General features: G+C 40.2%; 1 protein-coding gene across 3 annotated transcripts in view; it reads left to right on the forward strand.

Annotated features, from left to right (window-relative positions):
- Positions 1 to 20,796, forward strand: part of HERC5 (HECT and RLD domain containing E3 ubiquitin protein ligase 5) — a 42,349-nt gene that overhangs the window by 17,112 nt on the left and 4,441 nt on the right. For all 3 annotated transcript variants that reach the window (XM_068542436.1, XM_068542438.1, XM_068542439.1), the window contains 8 exons: positions 422 to 611; positions 1,848 to 2,002; positions 8,570 to 8,683; positions 9,636 to 9,746; positions 11,323 to 11,493; positions 13,955 to 14,098; positions 15,014 to 15,180; positions 20,518 to 20,584. In XM_068542436.1, the coding sequence (XP_068398537.1) occupies positions 422 to 611; positions 1,848 to 2,002; positions 8,570 to 8,683; positions 9,636 to 9,746; positions 11,323 to 11,493; positions 13,955 to 14,098; positions 15,014 to 15,180; positions 20,518 to 20,584 (1,119 nt within the window). The remainder of the gene's footprint in view (positions 1 to 421; positions 612 to 1,847; positions 2,003 to 8,569; positions 8,684 to 9,635; positions 9,747 to 11,322; positions 11,494 to 13,954; positions 14,099 to 15,013; positions 15,181 to 20,517; positions 20,585 to 20,796) is intronic.

The following is a 20,796-nucleotide window of genomic DNA, read 5'->3' on the forward strand; positions in this document are numbered from 1 at the left end:
CTCACGGGCCCAGTTGCTCCGCGGCATGTGGGATCTTCCCGGACCAGGGCTCGAACCCGTGTCCCCTGCATTAGCAGGCAGACTCTCAACCACTGCGCCACCAGGGAAGCCCGGGAGGGCTGCCTTTTAGTTCTGAGTCCATCGTTCATCCAGTATAATCTTGCACATGTGATTTCTTCTTGATCTCCTTCATGAACCCCAACAATTGGATGGAGAGGACACTTGTCACACATTTACACACCTAGGTATTTGGGAAGCTAGATGAGATGGATTGTGAACAGGGGTTTTAGAGAGACCAAGTGATTGCTCCAAATTCATGGTGGGATGAAACTCCGGGTTCCACACTTTATTTTATTACAGTAATTGCACCCAGTTCCCACTGTGTTCTGAGTGTCTTTTCCTGGATCCTTTCTGACCACAGATAACCACATGTCTGAGGGATACTCTGTTCAAAAATCTTCCATTTCATTCTCCACATCAAGAAGCTTTAGAAGTTTTCTTCCTTCTCCCAGAGTGTCCTGTGATGCATGACCCTAACAACTGGGAGAGCCTGGTGGTCCCGTTTGCAGAGGCTGTTTATAAAATGCACGCCCAGTCGTCAGAGGTTCTGGGTAAGATCGATGGTTTGCATTTGAAAATACATGACTGTCTTCTTGGTGGAAACACATGCCTAGTGAAGTTACGGCAAAACTTAGGTGATTGTGAACACATTCATGGTGTTTAGTTCCTAGTCTTAGTGTATTCTAACATGCTATAATAATTACTGTGTTCATCCAAGATGGATTTTTCTAGTCCCTTTTTAGCGTTCTTTTCATGATACCTGTGTGGCTTGGTCATGAGGTCCTTTGCCCCCTACTTGTCATTATGAAGAACTTCATACACAGATGTTGAAAGACTAGTACAGTGAATCCCAGATACTCTCTACCTGAGAGTCAACAGCAGTTAACATGTTGCTGTGTGTGTACAGATTACATTTGATGTACAGATGGCATTTTATTTTTGCTGAACTATTTGAAAGTGAGTTGGAGATATCAGGGCATTTTACCCGTAATATTTCAGCATGCATCTCCGAAGGATGTGGAATCCTGTATTACCTCAACATTGTTACCACAGCTAATAAGATTAGCCGTGATTGCATAATATTACCTCACATCTAGGCCGTATTCAAATTTCTGCGCTTGTCCCGAAAAGTATTTTACAGGCTTTTTTTTTTTTTTCCAAAGAGTGTGGGTCAGTAGTCCTGTACAGTGTCTCACATCTAGATTTGTCCGATCGTTTCCTCCTGTCCCTGCATTTCCAGTACACTGGAAATTAGGTCTAGGGGCTTGATTATATTCTAATGAGGTTTTTGACACAAATAGCACATTCAGCCCAAGGAAGTCCATTTGTTCTTACGTTTTGTCACATTGTAAACAATGAAAAGTTTAAAACATTTTTCTTTTATACAATGCCAAAAGATGGTTTTTAAGAGTTAAAAACTCGTGCTGAGAGCGCAAAAGAGAGTCGTGTAATCACAAATAGTTCTTAATCTGGTTTTTAATACTGTATGCTATTTCATCTGGGTAAAAAATGTGACTAATTAATTTTGTCTAGTTTTTTTTCCCCCCCAACAAATTAATTAGATCAAATGTGTGGTTCTCTTAGTGTCAAGGCATTTTTTTGAGAACATTAAATTCTACCCTTTCAATTCCGATTGTATTTACTGAAAAATTTATTACAAGTGTGTCTTTGTAACTACAATATATATGAAAATATTCTGCCAGTTTCAGAAAATATTGACTACTTCTTGCCTTTAAGAATCCAAGAAATGTTACACGCTGACAGTTACTTACCTTCGTATCCCTCAGAGGAATATTGGGCATCTCTGCAAGAATCTGCTTTCATCAGGCTGGTCCAGATGTTTAAAGCAGCCGTCATTGCTCAGCTGAATTATTGGGCTGGAACTGCCGAGAATAACTATCACATTAAAACTCTCCTAGAAATGTTGAAAAAGCTGCACAGGGTAAGTGCTGTTTTAGAAACCCGTGTATCTTTATTTTGCAATAAAAATTCCCTTGGTTTCACCTGGCTTGAAACTTAAGCAGACTCTTACGAAACATGAGGTTGATACTGCTATTTTTAAAATTTTTTTTGTGAATTAAGTCGTGCATATAAAGGAGTGTGTCTAGTATCCACGTACAGTTTAAAGAAAAGTAGTAAAACAGACATCAGTGCAACTACCACCCGTGTTAAAAAAGAAGACATTTCTAGTGCTTTAGAAATGCCTGTGTGTCTCTCACAGATTACACCCCCTCACCTCCCGAAGGTGGCCAGGATCCTGGATTTTCAGTTAATCATTCACTTACTCTTCTTTATTGTTTTATAACCATAAGTATCTCTTGACACTATGCTGTTTAATTTTGCCGTTTCCAAAATTTCATATGAGTCGAATACATGCTGCTTACACAACGTTCTGTTTTTTTAGACTCATCCAGATTAATACTTATGTCTGTACTTCATTCATTTTCACTTCTGTATCATAGTGCATAGTGTGACTCTACCAGAATTATCCATTCCAGTATTGATGGATATACAGTATGTGCTGTTTGCAGTTCTTTTTTAGGGGGAGGGTTCCTCTATGAGAAAACATGCTACTGTCAACATTTTTGTACTTATCTCTTGGTGTCCATGTGTCAAGAGTTAGTTTTTAGTTTCCATCCCTAATTCTGGAATTGATAGGTTGGAGGATATGCCTGTGTTGTTCTTTATGGGTAGTGACAAACTGTCTTCCAAAGTGGTTGGACCAATTTAAATCCTCTCCAGGAAATGATGAGAATTCTGTTGTCCCATGTCTGACTTTAAAATTTGGAAAATATTTTTAGTGCCATATGGAAATCGTGCCAAATTATGACTTTATTGATTGATTGGCTGATTGCCGAGTTGGGTCTTTGTTGCTGCCTGCGGGCTTTCTCTAGTTGCGGCGAGCAGGGGCTACTCTTCGCCGCGGTGCATGGGCTTCTCACTGCGGTGGCTTCTCTTGTTGCGGAGCACGGGCTCTAGGCACGCGGGCTCAGTAGTTCTGGCTCGTGGGCTCAGTAGTTGTGTCTCGCAGGCTCTAGAGCGCAGGCTCAGTAGTTGTGGCGCACAGGCTTAGCTGCTCCACGGCATGTGGGATCTTCCCGGACCAGGGATCAAACCCGTGTCCCCTGCATTGACAGGCGGATTCTTAACCACTGCGCCACCAGGGAAGCCCCAAATTATGATTTTAATTGTATTTCCCTGGTTCTAATGCATTAGAGCATATTTTCATGTTTATAATTGCAGTACTTGTTTCCTCTTCTATAAAATACCTGTCCTTTTGCTCAATTTAAATGTATTGTTTAATTTTTTCTTATTGATTATAGGAGTACTTTTTAGTTTGGATACTAGTCCTTTGTCAATTTTATGTGTTGCAAATATCAGGTCCCAGTTTGTAGCTTGTCTTGGTGCTTTCTGATGAACTCACCTTTTTTTAACTTGTTGGCCACACCCCTCAGCGTGTGGGATCTTAGTGCCCCGACCAGGGATTGGACTTGCACCCCCTGCATTGGAAGCGGGGAGTCTTAACCCCTGGACTGCCAGGGAAGTCTGAAACTCATGTCCTTAATTTTAATGTAGATAAAATTTGGGGACCTCTCTGGCGGTCCAGGGGTTAAGACTCGCCGCTGCCGATCGCGCATGCCACACGGTGTGGCTGGAAAAAAAAAAAAAATTTGTCAGTCTATTCCTTTATGATCTTTACTCCATGTGTTTTGTTTTAAACTTTTTTTCCCTTCAAGGTTTTAAATTATTACCCGTATCAGGGATCAGGAGGGCTTTTTTTTGGAAAGGACCAGATGGTAAATATTTTAGGCATTTGTGAGACTTTACAGAAGAAGCAGAGGGCCTGATTTGGCATCGAGGGCTGCTCTAGATAGTCTTCTAACACAGATGAGAGCTGGGACCAGAGGAGGAGTACAAACAGAGGCTCATATACCATATGTCTAATGTTTAAAAGGTTAGAAATCTAGCTGACAACGTGTTGAATGAAATAAAATATACTCTGTCTTCCCACCTTGACAAATAAACCTTCCTAATGACAGGGGAAGCCAGGTTTGAATTTCGAAAGCTTGGCTCCTTACAGAGTTCTGCAGCAAAAGGAGAGGCTCCGACGGACCCTCCCCGCTCCCACCGCAGGTCCTCTGCGCTTCTCTTCCTTCCTTGGTTTTCTCCCACACCAGGGCTGGCACGTGGCCGTGTGTGGACACCTCAGCCCATGTCTCTGTGTTCCATCCCACCTCCCACAATAGCCATTCCTTACCCAACCCTGGGGCCCTGGAGCCTTGGGGTGTGTCACCTGTGACACTTCCACTCCCCAGAGAGCAAGTGGAGGGAGAAACCTGTGTAGCTCCTGGGGCTGGCTTGGAGCCGTTTGGGCAGGGACTTGAGGGTCTTGGGTTCTGGAGCTCAGTCTAGATGGGGATGTGTGATGAGTGGGCTGCACATAGACAGGCCCCGTTGGCCCTGCAGACCCCTTGTGGGAAGGGGCTTGGCTGGAGGAAGCCCAGAGCAAAGACCTTTAAATCAGAGGCCCAGGGCAGAGGTCACTCCTGCCAAGGTCTAAAGGGAGTATTGAGGTTAGCTTTGCCTTTCACACTTTGGTGTTTAATCCAACTGAAAATTTATTTTTATTATTTTCCATATGAAAACAATTACCTAGCACCACTTAACTGAAATTCTGTCCTTTCTGCACTGATAGGTAATGGGAACTGTCATAAAACAAGTTTCTGTGTGCGGGGTTCATGTACAGGCTCTCTTCTGTACTGTTAGTCATTGTATGTGGCTCTATATTGTTTATACTTGCTAAAAGAAATACTCCTGTCTTGTTCTTAAAGTGAATCTTGGATATTTTTGGCATTTGGTTCTTCCCTATAAATTTTGGAATTGGCTTTTCAGGTTCTACACACACATACACAGATCTTATTGGGAATTTGATTGAAATTGCATTTAATATGTATTTCACTTTGGGGAGAATTGACACCTTTACTGTTGTGAATCTTCATGGTATCTATTTCTTCTACTTATTAGATTATCTTTTAAGTTTTTCAGTGAGTTTTTGTTATTTTACTATGAAAGTCTTGGATATCTTTAGTCAAATCTATTCCAGGGTATTTAACTGTTTTTAAGTTTTTGTAAATGGTATCTTTTAAAAACTATATTATCTGTTGTTGGTTTAACAGCAGATAAATGCATTGATAATAGGAATGCATTGTAGGAATGCATTGATTTTTGAATATTGATTTTTTTTCTTTTTTTGGCCGCACTGTGCAGCATGTGGGATCTTAGTTCCCCACCCAGGGATCGAACCTGGGCCCCATGCGGTGGAAGCTCGGAGTCTTAAACCACTGGACCGCCAGGAAAGTCCCTGAATATTGATTTTTTAATAGCCAGTGAGTTTGCTAAATTCTTGCATTATATCTAGTAATTTAACCGTAGATACTTTTGCATGTTCTGTGCAGACAATCGTATCTTTGAAAAAAATAATGTTTTTTTCTTCGCAATTCTTATGCATTTTATTATTTTCCTTTGCCTTGTTGCACTGGCTAGGCCTTCCTATCCCTAGTTGTTCAACAGGAAGGTTGAATAGAAGTCGTAGTGATAGTAGGTGCCTAATCTTGTTGGTGATTTTAAAGGAAAATTCTTAATATCACTATTAAATAACATTTTTACTATGGGGTTTTGGAAAATTACCTTTCCAGGTAAAAGGATGTTCCCTCCATTTCTAAGTTGTTACACGTTTTAATTCAAAACAAGTATTGACTCCCTCCTCCTGAAATTCTACTTATTTTGTATGTTAGTTCTTCTCGCTCTGTCATCCATGTCTCTTAATCGTCCTGTCATAATTTCCATCTGTTTGTCTCTTTGTACCCCATTCTGGATGATTTCTTCAGCCCTATCTTCCTGTTCATGAATTTGCTTTTCAGTGATTTTTGTCTGCTATTAAAACTGTCTTTTGAGTTTTATTTCTAGTAGTATGTTTTTCACTTCTGGAAGTTTTCTTTGGTTCTTTAATTTTTTTTTCTTGGTTATTATTTATAATTTCTGGGTATCTGAAGTCTTTGCAGGTCAGTTTTTGCTGTCTTTAGTTTCTGCTGAATCTTCCTCGTGGCTCCTCCATTATAATGTATTTTGTGACTGTGTGTGTGTGTATATGTGTGTGTGCGCACATTTCCCTTGGAACTTTTATCTTTTGGAATTCTTTGAGGGCTGGGTCTTTTCAGGGAGAATTTGCTTCTGCCAGGCTCCTGGCGACACCAGCAGTTTGGTAGTATTAAATTAGTCTTTAAAGATTAGCATTTAATATAAAGATTAAAATTTTGGCTTGAGGCTTTTTAGATCTCCAGGTGGTATGAATCTGGTGTGTGAATTTTCGGGAGAGTGCTTTTGTAATGACAAATTCTGTAGGCGACCTTCTTCCCCCAATGCCAGCACCATTTTTTTTTTTTTTAAACACTTTTATTATTTATTTATTTATTTATATTTTGGCTGTGTTGGGTCCTCGTCTCTGTGGGAGGGCTTCCTCCAGTTGCGGCAAGCGGGGGCCACTCTTCATCGCGGTGCACGGGCCTCTCACTATCGCGGCCGCTCTTGTTGCGGAGCACAGGCTCCAGACGCGCAGGCTCAGTAGTTGTGGTGCACGGGCCTAGTTGCTCCGCGGCATGCGGGATCTTCCGAGACCAGGGCTCGAACCCGTGTTCCCTGCATTGGCAGGCAGATTCTCAACCACTCCGCCACCAGGGAAGCCCCATTTTTTTTTTTTTAATTAAAAAATTTTTAATTTATTTATTGAAGTATAGTTGACTTATATTAGTTTCAGGTGTACAGCATAGTGATTTGATACCTCTATAGATTACACGCCATACAAAATTATTATAAAATATTGACTATTTTCCCTGTCTACATTACACTCCTGTGACTTATTTTATTTATTTTATTATTTTTTTAATTGAAGTATAGTTGACTTATATTAGTTTCAGGTGTACAGCATAGTGATTTGATATCTCTATAGATTACGCACCATACAAAGTTACTATAAAATATTGACTATTTTCCCTGTGTACCTTACACCCCTGTGACTTATGCATCTTATTTTATTATTTTTTTTAATTGAAGTATAGTTGATTTACAATGTTGTGCCAGTCTCAAATGAACTTATCTACAGAACAGAAACAGACTCACAGACGTAGAGGACAGACTTGTGGTTGCCGAGGGGGAAGGGGAGGGGGAGAGGGACGGACTGGGAGTTCAGGTTGGTAGATGCAAACTATTAACATCCAGCACCATTTAAACTACAGTTTGCCTCATGGTCTTGGAGTCAAGGTGGGGATGGGTTGATGCAGGAGTGGAGGAAACAGCTTGTTCATTTCTAGGTTACCCTGGTTCACTCTAATGGTAGCCCTTTTGGGTCCCAGATTTATGAAGCAAGGTTCCCTAATTTGAACAGAGTCTGGGCTTTGTCTCCTTTTCTCAAAGTCTCAGCCATTGAAACTGAAGTTCAGGTTCACCAGGTTTGGCAGATACTCTCAAGGGAAATGCCACCTTCCCTTAGTTTTTGACCTGATTATTCCATATCTGCTGACAAAATTAGTAATGCATCCAAAAATGTTGGTTTACAGTTTATCCTATATTTATGGTTGTTTTCAGTGAATCAAAGTGCCTAATCTATCAAACTGCTTAAAAAAAAAAAAAGTCTGCCCTACTGCTGAAAAGTGATGCCTGTTCTTGGCTGTTTTTAAAGGTTTTATATAAAAGTGAAAGATCAATCAAAAAAATAATTCCAGGTCTTGAAAAATTGAGCAGTTTACTGAAGGGCTCAGGGAAAGTGTATTGTAATGAGCTTGCCATTTACAAAGAGAATTCCTAGAAATACTGAAGCAGCAACAGAAGAAATCTTGAAGGGATCCTGCCGTGTCCTTTGACTCTTAACAGGCAACGTCAGAATGTTTGTCAAGCTCCCCCCACACACACACCTCCAGAAGAATCCACCAAGACGACGCACCCTCTTTCTCCGTGACACTGAGGCTGCTGAGGCTGTCGACAGGGCAAGGCTGAGATCAGCAGGGTCCTGAGGATCCCGGTCACGGGGATGAGACAGCATCCCCGTGCGGTGGCGCTGGTCGGGGAACTAAGATCCTGCAAGCCGTGCAGTGCGGCGCCCGCCCCCCGCAAAAAAAAGAAAGAACGAACATGACATGAAGTATTGGGCCCCAGAGTAGTTTGGATTCATATTACACTGTATTTTTCTTTGCACTTGAGTTTCTTTAAAACTTTCCTGTGGATTAAAAGTAACTAGAAGTTTTTCATCACACCATCAATTTCTACTATTAAATCTTAGGTATCCTTTACGCTCCTGAAAGTTTGGGGCTTTGGCAATGGGGGAACTGGATAGAACTTAATTCTGGTCATTCAAAGTGTGTTTAACTTGCTGTTTATTCTGATAATCTCATTTATAGCCATTAAGCAAAACTGTCTTTATATGAAGAACTTTCTCACAGGTGGTATTTTATTTAAGGTAAACCAGACTACATATCAGCTGCCTGAAAATATCTTCAAAGTAAATGAACTCACACACTGGCTTGATTTTTATGAAGATGCATCCAAAAGGACCGCCTCGATAATGAATGCAGTAAGTATGGCATGTTTAAAGAGGGTATTGATTGTCGGTAAGTTAATACAGGCACTCATTGTATAACTTTGTACGAATTTCCAAAACTTCCTGTACTCTGCAAAATTGCCCAATAGAAATAGCAGGGCTTATGGGAAAAGCAAGGCAGACCCCTCAAAACCAATGCAGTTTTGTAGCCAGAACACTGACAGAAAAGTGCTTCCTACCTGGGGAGATAGCTCAGATCAACCAGGCAAGCAGCTTGTGGACAGTGCCGTGAGAAGATGAAAAATGCACAAAAACCGAAGGGTAGAAATCTCTCCCCACCCTGATTAGAGGACCGGTGGCACTGAGGTAACAACACCTATGGGAGTGGAGCTTTGCTCTTAAGGTAGGTATAGGAGGCTCAGTGACTCACCAGGAGCCAGCAGGATAGGGCTGTAACTTTGGGGAGGGTTCCCTGGGTGTAAGTACTCCTTTTTCATTTTCTTAAAATAAAGCTAAAGGGCTCTTGCTGCCAGCTCAGCAGCTAATCTGAGATTTTTTCCTCCTTTTCTCTGAAGGTTCTAATTCTACTCCTAGCACATCGTCCTTTGCCTGGGAAAAATCTTGTCTGAGCTAACCAGCTCTCTACATTCTGTCACTCCTCTGCTTACCAAATGCATCTGAACTAATTTCACATTTCAGAAGTGCAGGTAGCAGCAGAATAGACTCTTTGGGAAAATGTCCAGAGTTTATAATTAATGGTGAAATTAAATGAGTACTGAAAATACTAGGTTTATATACCTTCCATTGATATATATAGAACATTTTCTTAGAATTTTATATATCTGAGCACTACTGACGAGCATTTTGGATTGCTTTGGCTCTAAGTACTGAGACCTGAAACCGTCAGGGCTTTAAGGCTAAGAAGCAAGGCGTAAGATTTCTCTGTCCTTTCATTTATCAAAATTGTTGTCATTTCCTTTTTTAGGACACTTCAATGGACATCCGCTATCCTGTCATATTCAGTCATTTTCCATTTATCTTTAATATTCTGTCGAAAATTAAACTACTGTATGCAGACTCGCTTTTAAAAATACAGGTATGCATGCCTATTTCTTTGTTTTCATTAGCAAATCAAATGATGAGTACCTTTTCCAGTGTATAATAGAGGAGTGATAAGGGAGCCACCCACTGGTGAAGCCAGTGGTGGTCATAGCATTCAAGAAGCTTATACGCTAATGAAGAAGGCTAGAGAGACTGTCACAATTTGAGTTGGGTTGGCCTTGAGGCATATTAGGGCCTCAGTAGCAAAGGACAGAGCTTGGGCCTAGCTGTAGGGCTTTTGCCTTGAGGTTGGCGCCGGTAGTCTTCTGAATGGTACTCAAAGACGCGTGGCAGACGTGGGCTTGATTGGGATTAGCACCAGTACATAAGAAGGTCCAATCTAATGGGAAAACATAGTAGTGGGAATAGAGGTGACAGAGGATTCTTGAAATTCAGACCCAAATAAATGGCTGGTACTCTGTGATCATGCCATAATAAAGGTTTGTGAAAAGTATTTCCCTTCCAGATGTACTTACTGTCATCAGCTGACTTGGTTCTGTTTGTCCGTGTATCCAGCAAGGGGTTTTGAACTTAAAATTGTACACTTGAAAATGCCTCAGAAAATGTACCTCATTGCATTTTTATAAGGATTAAATTTGTTAATATAGGTAAAGCATTTAGAACAGTGCCTCTCACAAAGTGCCCAAAAGTGTTAGCTCTTGTTGTCACTTTTGTGCTTATATATGCATCTGTATATCTCTATGCATGAATAATATTCAAATCTATGTCAGAAAAGTAGATACCTTTACATAATGCAGTTGCCATAATAAAACAAAATAGGAAATTGATTTATAAGTTCCAAGTAAGACCATTAATGAAATATTTAACAAAGGAAAATGGAAAGAAAAAAGATATGAGAACTTTATTTTGCTTCAACTCTGTAACTATTCTCTCTTGATTTTAAACAAGCTTCCGGTAATTATTTTATAGAACTGGCATTTGATTTCTCTCTGTTTTGCTAGGAGACATAGACGTTAATGATCCCAAATTGCCATTTGGTTCCAGATGGACGGTCTGTGTGTCTGTCTGTCAGTCTGTGGGTCTGTCTCTGTCATGGTAACTTCGTAGATTATCTGTCCCCTAAAATCTCTTGTCTGAGTTTTCCTCCTAGAAAAGGATATCTCTAGAGAGGTCTTTCATCCTGCACTTTTCCTGCAGCAGGCTTCTTTTCTAAACGTCTGAACTTCTCTTCCTGATGAGAACACTAGGTTTCAGCTCACTGCTTCGGGCTCACTAGTCAGTCTCTTAGCCTGTTGACGATCGTCAGTTGGTCACTGAAGTGCTCATGATTGTGTTTACGGGATACAGTGGTCCAGAGGAGCCTGCGGTTGGTCACGTTCCTGCGCACCCAGATGAGCCCCGCAGAGCTTTTCATTTCCTGTGTCTCATGTATCTTCTGCTCACTGGGGGTGAACACTGAATATGTAGCCTGTCTCCAGGGGTGTATATAGGGCTCGTTTCATAAATGTTTGTGACACGCGCGTATAATACACTGAACCGGTTTATTCTACTTTGTAAATATCTACTTGGAGCAAACGGTGAAATGGAGTGAAACGTTTTTCTTTTCCCAGGAGAAGAGATTGCGAGCTTTTATGAGGTTCGTTGGCGTTGTGGAACAAGAAGGGTCTGAATTTGCTTTACTGCCCACCTTTAATCTAACAGTCAGAAGGGGTCACTTGATTGAGGATGTTTTGAATCAGCTAAATCAGTTTGAGAATGAAGATCTGAGGAGGGAGTTACTGGTAAAGTATAATTCTTACTTAATGTTTTTGCTGCTAAGACAGAAAACATAAAAGAATGTAATGACGGGCCTTACAAAGAGGGAATTATCTCCCTTTTTCTGCTGGGGTTATCTGTATTGGAGTTCCCCTGGTTTCCCCCAGTTACCTGTGAATTCCAGGTGAGCGCTGTCAGTACACTTTGGCTGAGGAGCGGCGGCAGGTGAAATGGTCGTCCTCCCCACAACCTGGTCAGGTAGATAGCCCAGTACTAGCCCTAAGAGGTCCATTCCCTCGTGAGGCTTGAGCAAGCCTGGCTGGTCATCACCTTGTGAAGGTTCCGGTGAGATGGGGTGACCCAGAGGAGAACTGAGAGTTTGTTTCTGCTCTCCTGCAGGAACCCAGGTTGCTTTGTTGAAGAGAGAGCATTCTCTTTATTGACTACGTAGTTTTTTGAGGGTATAATTGTAGATATCACCATGTCCTGAATATTCATGAATCAACGATCTTTGGTTTAGCTACTATATAACTTGTCTTACTAATAGATACTTGGCACAGAATAATAACGACTAGAAGATCTAATGAATGTTTTCCTTAGGCCAGGAACTACTGTAAAAGCTTTGCACTTGTGTCACTTCTACCCTCGTGTAGAAGGTTCTGTTTTTTCCTCCTTATACAGATGGGGAAACTGAGGTGGAGAACCATGAGGTAACTTATCCCAGGGTGACACAACTGATAAGTGTCAGAGCCAGGATTTCAGCCCGACCATCAGGCTCTAGACTTTCCAGTTAATCAAGACAAGTCAGGATTTTCCTGATAATATTTATTAGAGTGTTTTTGATTCGAGGTGTTAGTTTATCACTTGTCCTACTCAGATTAAAGAAATGATTGACTTGACCAAAGCTCAAGATTCTATTTTAAAAGTACGGAGTTTGCAGTTAGAGTTGGCATTTCTGTGTATTTTTGCACATAGATAATTTTTTTAAAATCTAGTGAACTCATGATTCTAAACTGTGTCGGCCAGCCAGCCCACTCAGTTATTTTAGTTCCATTTTTATATTTCATTCATCCATTTTAAAAATTTAGGTAACATTTGATAAGCAGCTACTATTTTCCAGACTGTGTGAGACATTTTACCTGTGTTATCCCATTTAATCTTTCTGATGATCTCGTGGGAAAACACGCTTTGTGAGGTTAAGAAGCTTGCCCATATAAAGGGGCAGGGTAGGAGTAAGGATAGAAGTGCCAGCATAGAGCCGCAGGAATTTCTGGTATTAAAGCAGCATGAAAAAGAAGAGAGGAATGAAAGCTTAAATAGTGCTTCATAAGAGAAAGCAAGGGAGAAAAGAGTGTGAAGAAAGAGGTGGCGGCCAGAAGTGTAAAATGAGTGGGTGAAATCAAGATGAGACATGAGAAACTCAAGTCCTTGGAATTGGGGATTCACAGATTCTTGGTCCTCTTGGAGAGAAGCATTTAAGTAGAGAAACGGGTTTAGAAGTTGGTGTACATTAATCTCCAAAATTTGGCAACCTACAGTAGAGGAAGCCAGTATTGTCTGTACTGGAAACAATGGTGTTGAGATTTTTTTTTTCTTTTAAGGATAAGGGAGACCTTAACATATTTGTAAACTGAAGTGAAGGATTCCAAGAAGGAAAGGCAGAAAGGAACAGAGCAAGTAATTGAAGGAGCAAAGATGGGTTATAATAGAATCATCCTGAGGAGGGCTTGGTGTCGGCAGGTGGGACGCTGCCTCCTTATGGAATCAACAGCCAAGCCAGTAAATACGTGTGCTCTGGTTTTTCAGTTTTTTTGAAAATTCTGATATTTATGACTTCTTTATGTTTATTTTCATTATACTTAATGTACCTGATGATTATAAAAATGATGCCAGTTGAGGTCAGTTTAGTGGTAAAGACTTCAGGCTCTCAGGTTTGTCACCCGTAGGATTCAGTCTCAGCAGCTGGGGACTTCCCTGGTGGCGCAGTGGTTAAGAATCCGCCTGCCGATGCAGGGGACACGGGTTCGAGCCCTGGTCTGGGATGATCCCACATGCCGCGGAGCAACTAAGCCCGCGAGCCACAGCTACTGAGCCTGCGCTCTAGAGCCCGTGCTCCGCAACAAGAGAAGCCACTGCAATGAGAAGCCCACACACCGCAACGAAGAGTAGCCCCCGCTCGCCGCAACTAGAGAAAGCCCGCGCACAGCAGCGAAGACCCAACACAGCCAAAAATAAAAATAAATAAAATAAATTTATTTAAAAAAAAAGTCTTAGCAGCTGTATAACCTTGGGAAAGTTATTTAAATTCTTGAAGCCTCATTGGCCTCCTAGAATTAGTAAGAAAATTCAATACGCTAGCACAAGTAATTTGCTTACCCCACCCAGTACCTCCCAAATACTTGGGTCCACAAATAGTTATTAAACGAGATTTAATACATAGCAATACAGAGCTCTGGAAGTGATGCATTATTTGCTCTGTTTCTTTAGGTTTCATTTAGTGGAGAAATTGGATATGACTTTGGAGGAGTCAGAGCAGAGTTTTTCCATTGTCTCTTTGAAGAAATGACCCGGCCAGAATATGGGATGTTCACATATCCTGAAGAGGCTTCCTACATGTGGTTTCCTGTCAAGGTAAGTCCTCTTTTCTTGGTGTAGGTATTTCCTGAGAGAAAAGGTATGGGGATATACCATAGAAAATTAGGTTGTCTAGACTGTTGTATTTTAGGAGAGGAATTATTGATGTAATTATGGAGATAACTTTTAATTCTAAAAAGGTGATTATTTTCTCTAAAATGGGGGTCCTCTTTCCCTGGGTTTCCAAGTCCACACAAGAGAATTTAAGCAATATATATGTATTGACCATTTCTAGAATGTATAGGTAAAAATGAACCCTTCCTTTCTTAGGCACTCATTCTTTGTTCTGTTTTCCCAATGAACTTGAAGGTAAAGCCTATGAAAAGAAATTGCAAAAACTTTGTTTATAAGGATTACTGAGCCTCATGTGTTTCTATTCCTGTTAATACTTTTATTTTTTATTGAAATATATTTGACATATAACATTGTATAAATTTAAGGTGTACCACATGTTGATTTGATATATTTATATTATAGTATGATTGCCATTGTAGTGGTAATTAGCACCTTTATCACATCTCATAATTATTTCTTTTTAGTGGTGGAGAATTAAGATCTAGTACCATAGCAAATTTGATGATTATAATACAGTATTGTTATACATACTCACTGTACTGTGCATTTGAACTCTAGGATTAATTTGCTACTCATTGCAGCTTTTCCGCCTAAACAACATCTCTCCTATCTCCTCACCCCCATCCTATTAATGTTTTCAGTAACCAAAACTGTGGCAGGAATTTAAATTGACTTAATAATTGAATACAAACCCTAAATATTCTTATCTCAAGATTTTTGGTTTTAATTTGTGATTCGATTTTGTGAAAGGGGAAAAATGGTTTACCTAATATAAATATTCCATTGTACTGGTAAAAATTCATAATACGTTAAGGTTTTTTTTTTTTCTCTTTTCAGCCTAAATTTGAGAAGAAGAATTATTTCTTCTTTGGGGTTCTGTGTGGACTCTGCCTCTTCAGTTGCAATGTTGCCAACATCCCTTTCCCACTGGCTCTGTTTAAGAAACTTTTGGACCAAGCGCCATCATTAGAAGACTTGAAAGAACTCAGTCCTGTTTTGGGAAAGTAAGTTAACATAGTTCCTTTTACAGAACCTTGTCTAACATATATTTAGATAAATATTTAAACACACACATTCCAGTAGTATTTTCATGTTCAATAGTAGCATTCTGGGTATTTTAAACTGATTCTAACTTTGTCAAATTGTTAGACAATAATTTAACTTTCTAAAATTAAGAAAAGTTGGTTTTTCGTATAGTCAGTCCTCACTGTTTGCATTAACCTTTGGTTTATTTGAGCAGAGGCAGTCAGGACAGAGCACAGGTTACACCTTGGTGCAAAACCTGCAAGTGATGCTTATTTTATTTCATTTTATTTATTTACTTATTTATTTTAAAGAGACATGTTTTCCAAAGTTGTTTTTTTGTTTTGTTTTTTTAAAAATTTATTTATTTATTTTTGGCTGCGTTGGGTCTTTGTTGCCGTGCGCGGGCTTTCTCTAGTTGCGGCGAGCAGGGGCTACTCTTCCCTGCGGTGCGCGGGCTTCTCATTGCGGTGGCGTCTTCTTGTTGCAGAGCACGGGCTCTAGGCACACGGGCTTCAGTAGTTGTGGCGTGCGGGCTCAGTAGTTGTGGCTCACGGGCTCTAGAACGCAGCTCAGTAATTGTGACGCACGGGCTTAGTTGCTCCGCAGCATGTGGGATCTTCCCGGACCAGGGCTTGAACCCGTGTCCCCTGCATTGGCAGGAGGATTCTTAACCACTGTGCCACCAGCGAAGTCCTGATGTTTATTTTAAAAGTTGTTTCATGTCATCATCTTTAAAATGAAAACTTATTTCTAAGTTAAAAGACAAGCCACCACCTCACAAAACGTATTGGTAACATATAATAGAAAGGGTTACTATCCCTGCTGAATAAAGTGTTCCTGCACATCCATAAGAAAAATTGACAGAGTATACAAGAAGGTAACCTACAAAAGAAGCAATAGAAATGGTTCATAAATAAAGATGATCGTGGATAATCATAAATTAAGTGATCATGGAATGCATATTAAAGTGAGAGGCTAATATGGACCTCAAATTGACAGTGGTTGGAAATACTGACGCTGTGTAGTGTCAGCAGGGATTTGGGAAAAGGTTCACTCTGATTTCAAGAATTGTGCGTGGAATTGTAAATTGGTAACTCCTTGTCAGAGAGCAGTATGGCAGTACAGTAGCCCCCCTTATCTGCAGGAGATGCGTTCCAGGCCCTCCAGTGGACGCCTGAAACCGTGGATAGTACCGAATGCTATATACACCATGTCTTTTCCTATACGTACATACTTAGAATAAAACTTTATTTACAAATTTGGCACACTATGAGATTAACAATAACTAATAATAAAATAGGACAATTATAATAATATACTGTAATAAAAGTTATGTGAATGTGGTTTCCCTCTCTCAGAATGTCTTACTGAGGAAATCTAATGACTTTTCCATCCTGACTAAGCACTTACCATGCCCTGTGGCCGTAACTTCTGCAGTTTGAGGTGCAAGAGCAAACCAGTATGAATTTCTTTTTTCTTCTTCACAGTTTCCCAGGTAGAAGATTCTTTCATACTGTAGATCCTAGCAACCTCGGCATCTGAGTTTTTCTTTCCTTACTAAGTTGAGAACTTTCACCTTTTCACTGAAAACATACAGTTTATGGCTTCTCTTGGGCCCGTCCGAATTGCCAGCGTCCCTCCTCTTGCTTTTGGGGGCCGTCATTAAGTAAAATAAGGGTTGCGTGGATGCAAGCCCTGTGATACCACAGTGGTCATGAGGCAGCTACTGAATGACCAACAGGTGGGATACGCTGGACAAAGGGATGATTTACGTACCGCACAAAGAGGGCTGGTGTGAGATTGCATCATACTACTCAGTACGGCCTGCAATTTAACACTGATGAATTATTCTGCAGTTTTCCGTTTCATATTTTCAAATTGCAGTAGACCACAGATAACTGAAACTTTGGAAAGCAAAACCATGGCTAAGAGGGGACTACTGTGCTTGGAATAAAAAAAAAAATGTTTGCTGCTTTGACCCAGCAATTCTACCTCTAGACATTTCACATTCAGAAATAGGCGATCATGCAAATATGTCTGCTAGTGCACGTTGTGTTAGATAGTTTATAATATGTAGACTACCTAAATGCTCTTCAGCGAGGGAATTAATGTTTTTGGTATATTTATGCAATGGAATACTATGGGGATTTCTAAAAGAATGAGAACGGTAGTATGATTCTATTATTATTATTATCCCTATTTTACAGATGAGGAAACTGAAAGGGAAGAAAGTTAGGTAACTTGCCCCAGATCCCACAGTGACAGATCTATGGTTGGAACACAGACACTGGCTCCAGAATCCAACTATTAATCGTTATACTTAGTATACTAATAAGATAAGGAAAAAATATTGAAAGCACCAAATTTGGAAAGGAGTAGATAAATTTGTTGTTAATTTTTACTGAAAACATTGAAAATGACATAAATAATGCTTATGCCTAAGAAGATGTAATAAACTAAATAACTTAATATACATAAACTGAATAAAGACCACTAAACCCATATTAGCATTTCTCAAACTTTTAGGTCTTAAGACTCTCTTAAAAATTAAGAGAGGCCCCCAAAGAGCTTTTACTTATGTCGTTACATTTGTCAGTATTTATAATATTAGAAATTAAAAGTGATAAATGTTTTAAATACAGGAATACACGCTCATTCTGTTAGCTATCATATAGCCTCTGGAAAACTCTGTTCTGTACTCATGACAGAATGTGAAGGAGGCCAGTAACATCTTAGTAGTATTATGAAATTAGTTTTGACCTTGTGGACCCCCCTGTAAAGGCCTCAGGGATTCCCAGAAGTTGTTGGTCTTGGTTATGCTTTGAGAATCCCTGATCTCTATATTCAATAAAACTCCTATTTTAATCCCAGCAGGCTTAAAAAAAAAAAGGCTTATTTAAAATTTACATGGATGAACAAGGGGCCAGGAATAGCCAAAAATAATTTGCAAGGTGAATAAAGATGGGGAACTTGGCCTACCAGATATCAAGAGTCATTAGAAAGCTGTATTAATTAGGGCAGTATGATATTGGTGCAAGCTTTCCAATGGTACAGGAGAGCATAGAACCTGACCCTTATACACATGGCACTTTGTTAGAGGTAGTATACTAGATCAGTGGGAACAGAAGTACTGTCCAATTAATGCACCTGGGAAAAAAATGAGAACAGATACCTTACATCACGTAATAGAATCAACTCTGTGTGGATAAGGGACTTAAATATTGAATGCAATGATGATGAAAATATGGACAGTTACCTTTCTCACCATTGGGATTTCTCAAGCAAGACATAAAAATACCAACATTAAAGGAAAGATTGATTAACTGCAATAAGATGAAAGAAGTTCTCTGTTCATCAAGAGATACCTTAGCAAAGAGAAAAGATACTCTTCAAACTGTAGATATATGTATAACATTTTGGGGGTGGTAGAAAAATGGGATAAGGGGAGGTACCCCCTATAGGCAGGTACAAGATACTGGCAATGTTTTAGTTCTTGTTTGGGGAGTCAGGTTCACAGGTGTTCTTCATAAACATACCCATAAATAAGCAAATGAGCCGTACAGGGACATATAAAGACAGAGTATCATGAACCAAGTTTATGATGAATCCAGTTTTGTCAGCTGAGTTCCCATTACTTTCCCTCAACCCCCCAAAATTACAATAAAACATGGTCTGTTTTTATCATGATACCATAATAAAAGATCCAGAATTTTAGAGAATTCCTTGGCGGTCCAGTGGTTAGGACTTGGCACTTTCACCGCCGTGGCCTGGGTTCAATCCCTGGTCGGGGAACTGAGATCTCACAAGCCATGTGGCACGTGGCACGGCCAAAAAAAAAGAAAAAAAGGATCCAACATTTTGGCACAATACGGTAATAAAAAATCCAGCAGGGAAAAGAAATCAACTTGGATTCCACCTTCTCCCAGAGGTCTTCCCCAATGACACGCATCCCTTCAGAAGGAGTTAACCAAGCTCTCCCAAGTTGTACCTGTACCATTTACATCGTTCCTAGCTGCACATATCTGACAGCACTGTAGTAAGATTTTTATCAGCATATCTTACCTATAAGTCTCAGGATTTAATCAATAATAATGTCTTACTCTCAGCTTTACATCCCTTATCCCTGCCGTACCAGATACTTAATAAATGTTTGTTGAATGAATAAATGAGTGAGGGAGCACATAATATAGTATGCCGTGTACTACTTTACAAGTATTTATAGGGACTTCTCTGGCGGTCCAGTGGCTAAGACTCCACACTTCCAGTGCAGGGCATGCAGGTTCGATCCCTGGTTGGGGAAACTAAGATCCCGCATGCTGCATGGCCTGGCCGAAAAATAAAAAATTAAAAAAAAAAAAAAGTATTTATAAAGGTGGAAATATAAAGACAGGCTGCTCTCCATTCGGATATAACCTCTGTTCTCACAGATGCCTTGAAACAATTCAGGTGGTCAAATTTCAGGTCTGTCTTAATAAGCTTGAAGATACTGGGACAGGAGGTATAGAGAAGGTCCTTTGACCCACCCACTCCTAAAAATGTCAAGTGATACCTGATAATTAAAAGGAAATCTATTATTCTGTAAGTAATGTTTATTAAAAGCTTAAAGAAAGGTAACACCAGTGTGGATGAGTTTCAGAATCAGTAGGCATGTTAGTGATCCTTTTCTGAGTAGGAACCTCCTGCCACTGGGTAAGGCAGACAGGGTGGAGGGAAGAGAGCTGGGAATTGTGTGAGGAGCCCGCAGAATTGCAAATAACCCTCCAAATCTCACACTTCCGGTTGAGGTCTGGCCCTTGTTAGACTATCAGTACACTGAAACAGGTTCTGTGAACTGAACCTGACCTCCCACCTTGGGAGTAAGCGTGCCCTTGACATTTATTTTATTTTATTTTATTTTATTTTTTTAATTTTTTTTAAACTTTTTTTTTTTAATTTTTTTAAATTTTTATTTATTTATTTATTTTTTATTTATTTATGGCTGTGTTGGGTCTTCGTTTCTGTGCGAGGGCTTTCTCTAGTTGTGGCAAGCGGGGGCCACTCTTCATCGCGGTGCGCGGGCCTCTCCCTATCGCGGCCTCTCTTGTTGCGGAGCACAGGCTCCAGACGCGCAGGCTCAGTAGTAGTTGTGGCTCACGGGCCTAGTTGCTCCGCGGCATGTGGGATCCTCCCAGACCAGGGCCCGAACCCATGTCCCCTGCACCGGCAGGCAGACTCCCAACCACTGCGCCACCAGGGAAGCCCGACATTTATTTTAGATGATGTTTCTAGCCATCATGATTATTGACATCTGAAGAATAAAATCATGTGTTCTTTAGGAGTTTGCAGACACTTCTGGACGATGAAGGCGATGACTTCAGAGAAGTATTTCACATCCATTTTAATGTGAGTAACAGTGAAAATCAAATTACAGCTCATATTTAATCTGATTAACCATTTTTATACTTACTTACCTTTAATAAAAAACCACACTGAATTAAGCTAGTACAAAAGGTGTTCTTCCTCATTTTTCATGAGCTGGGTGTATCAGTTAGATTTTACTAAGTAACAGACGACACCTAAACTGAGTGGCTTAGAACAGGAGACACGACTCGGGG

The sequence above is a fragment of the Eschrichtius robustus genome, chromosome 4, assembly GCF_028021215.1.
Source record: "Eschrichtius robustus isolate mEscRob2 chromosome 4, mEscRob2.pri, whole genome shotgun sequence".
Taxonomy (NCBI): Eukaryota; Metazoa; Chordata; class Mammalia; order Artiodactyla; family Eschrichtiidae; genus Eschrichtius; species Eschrichtius robustus.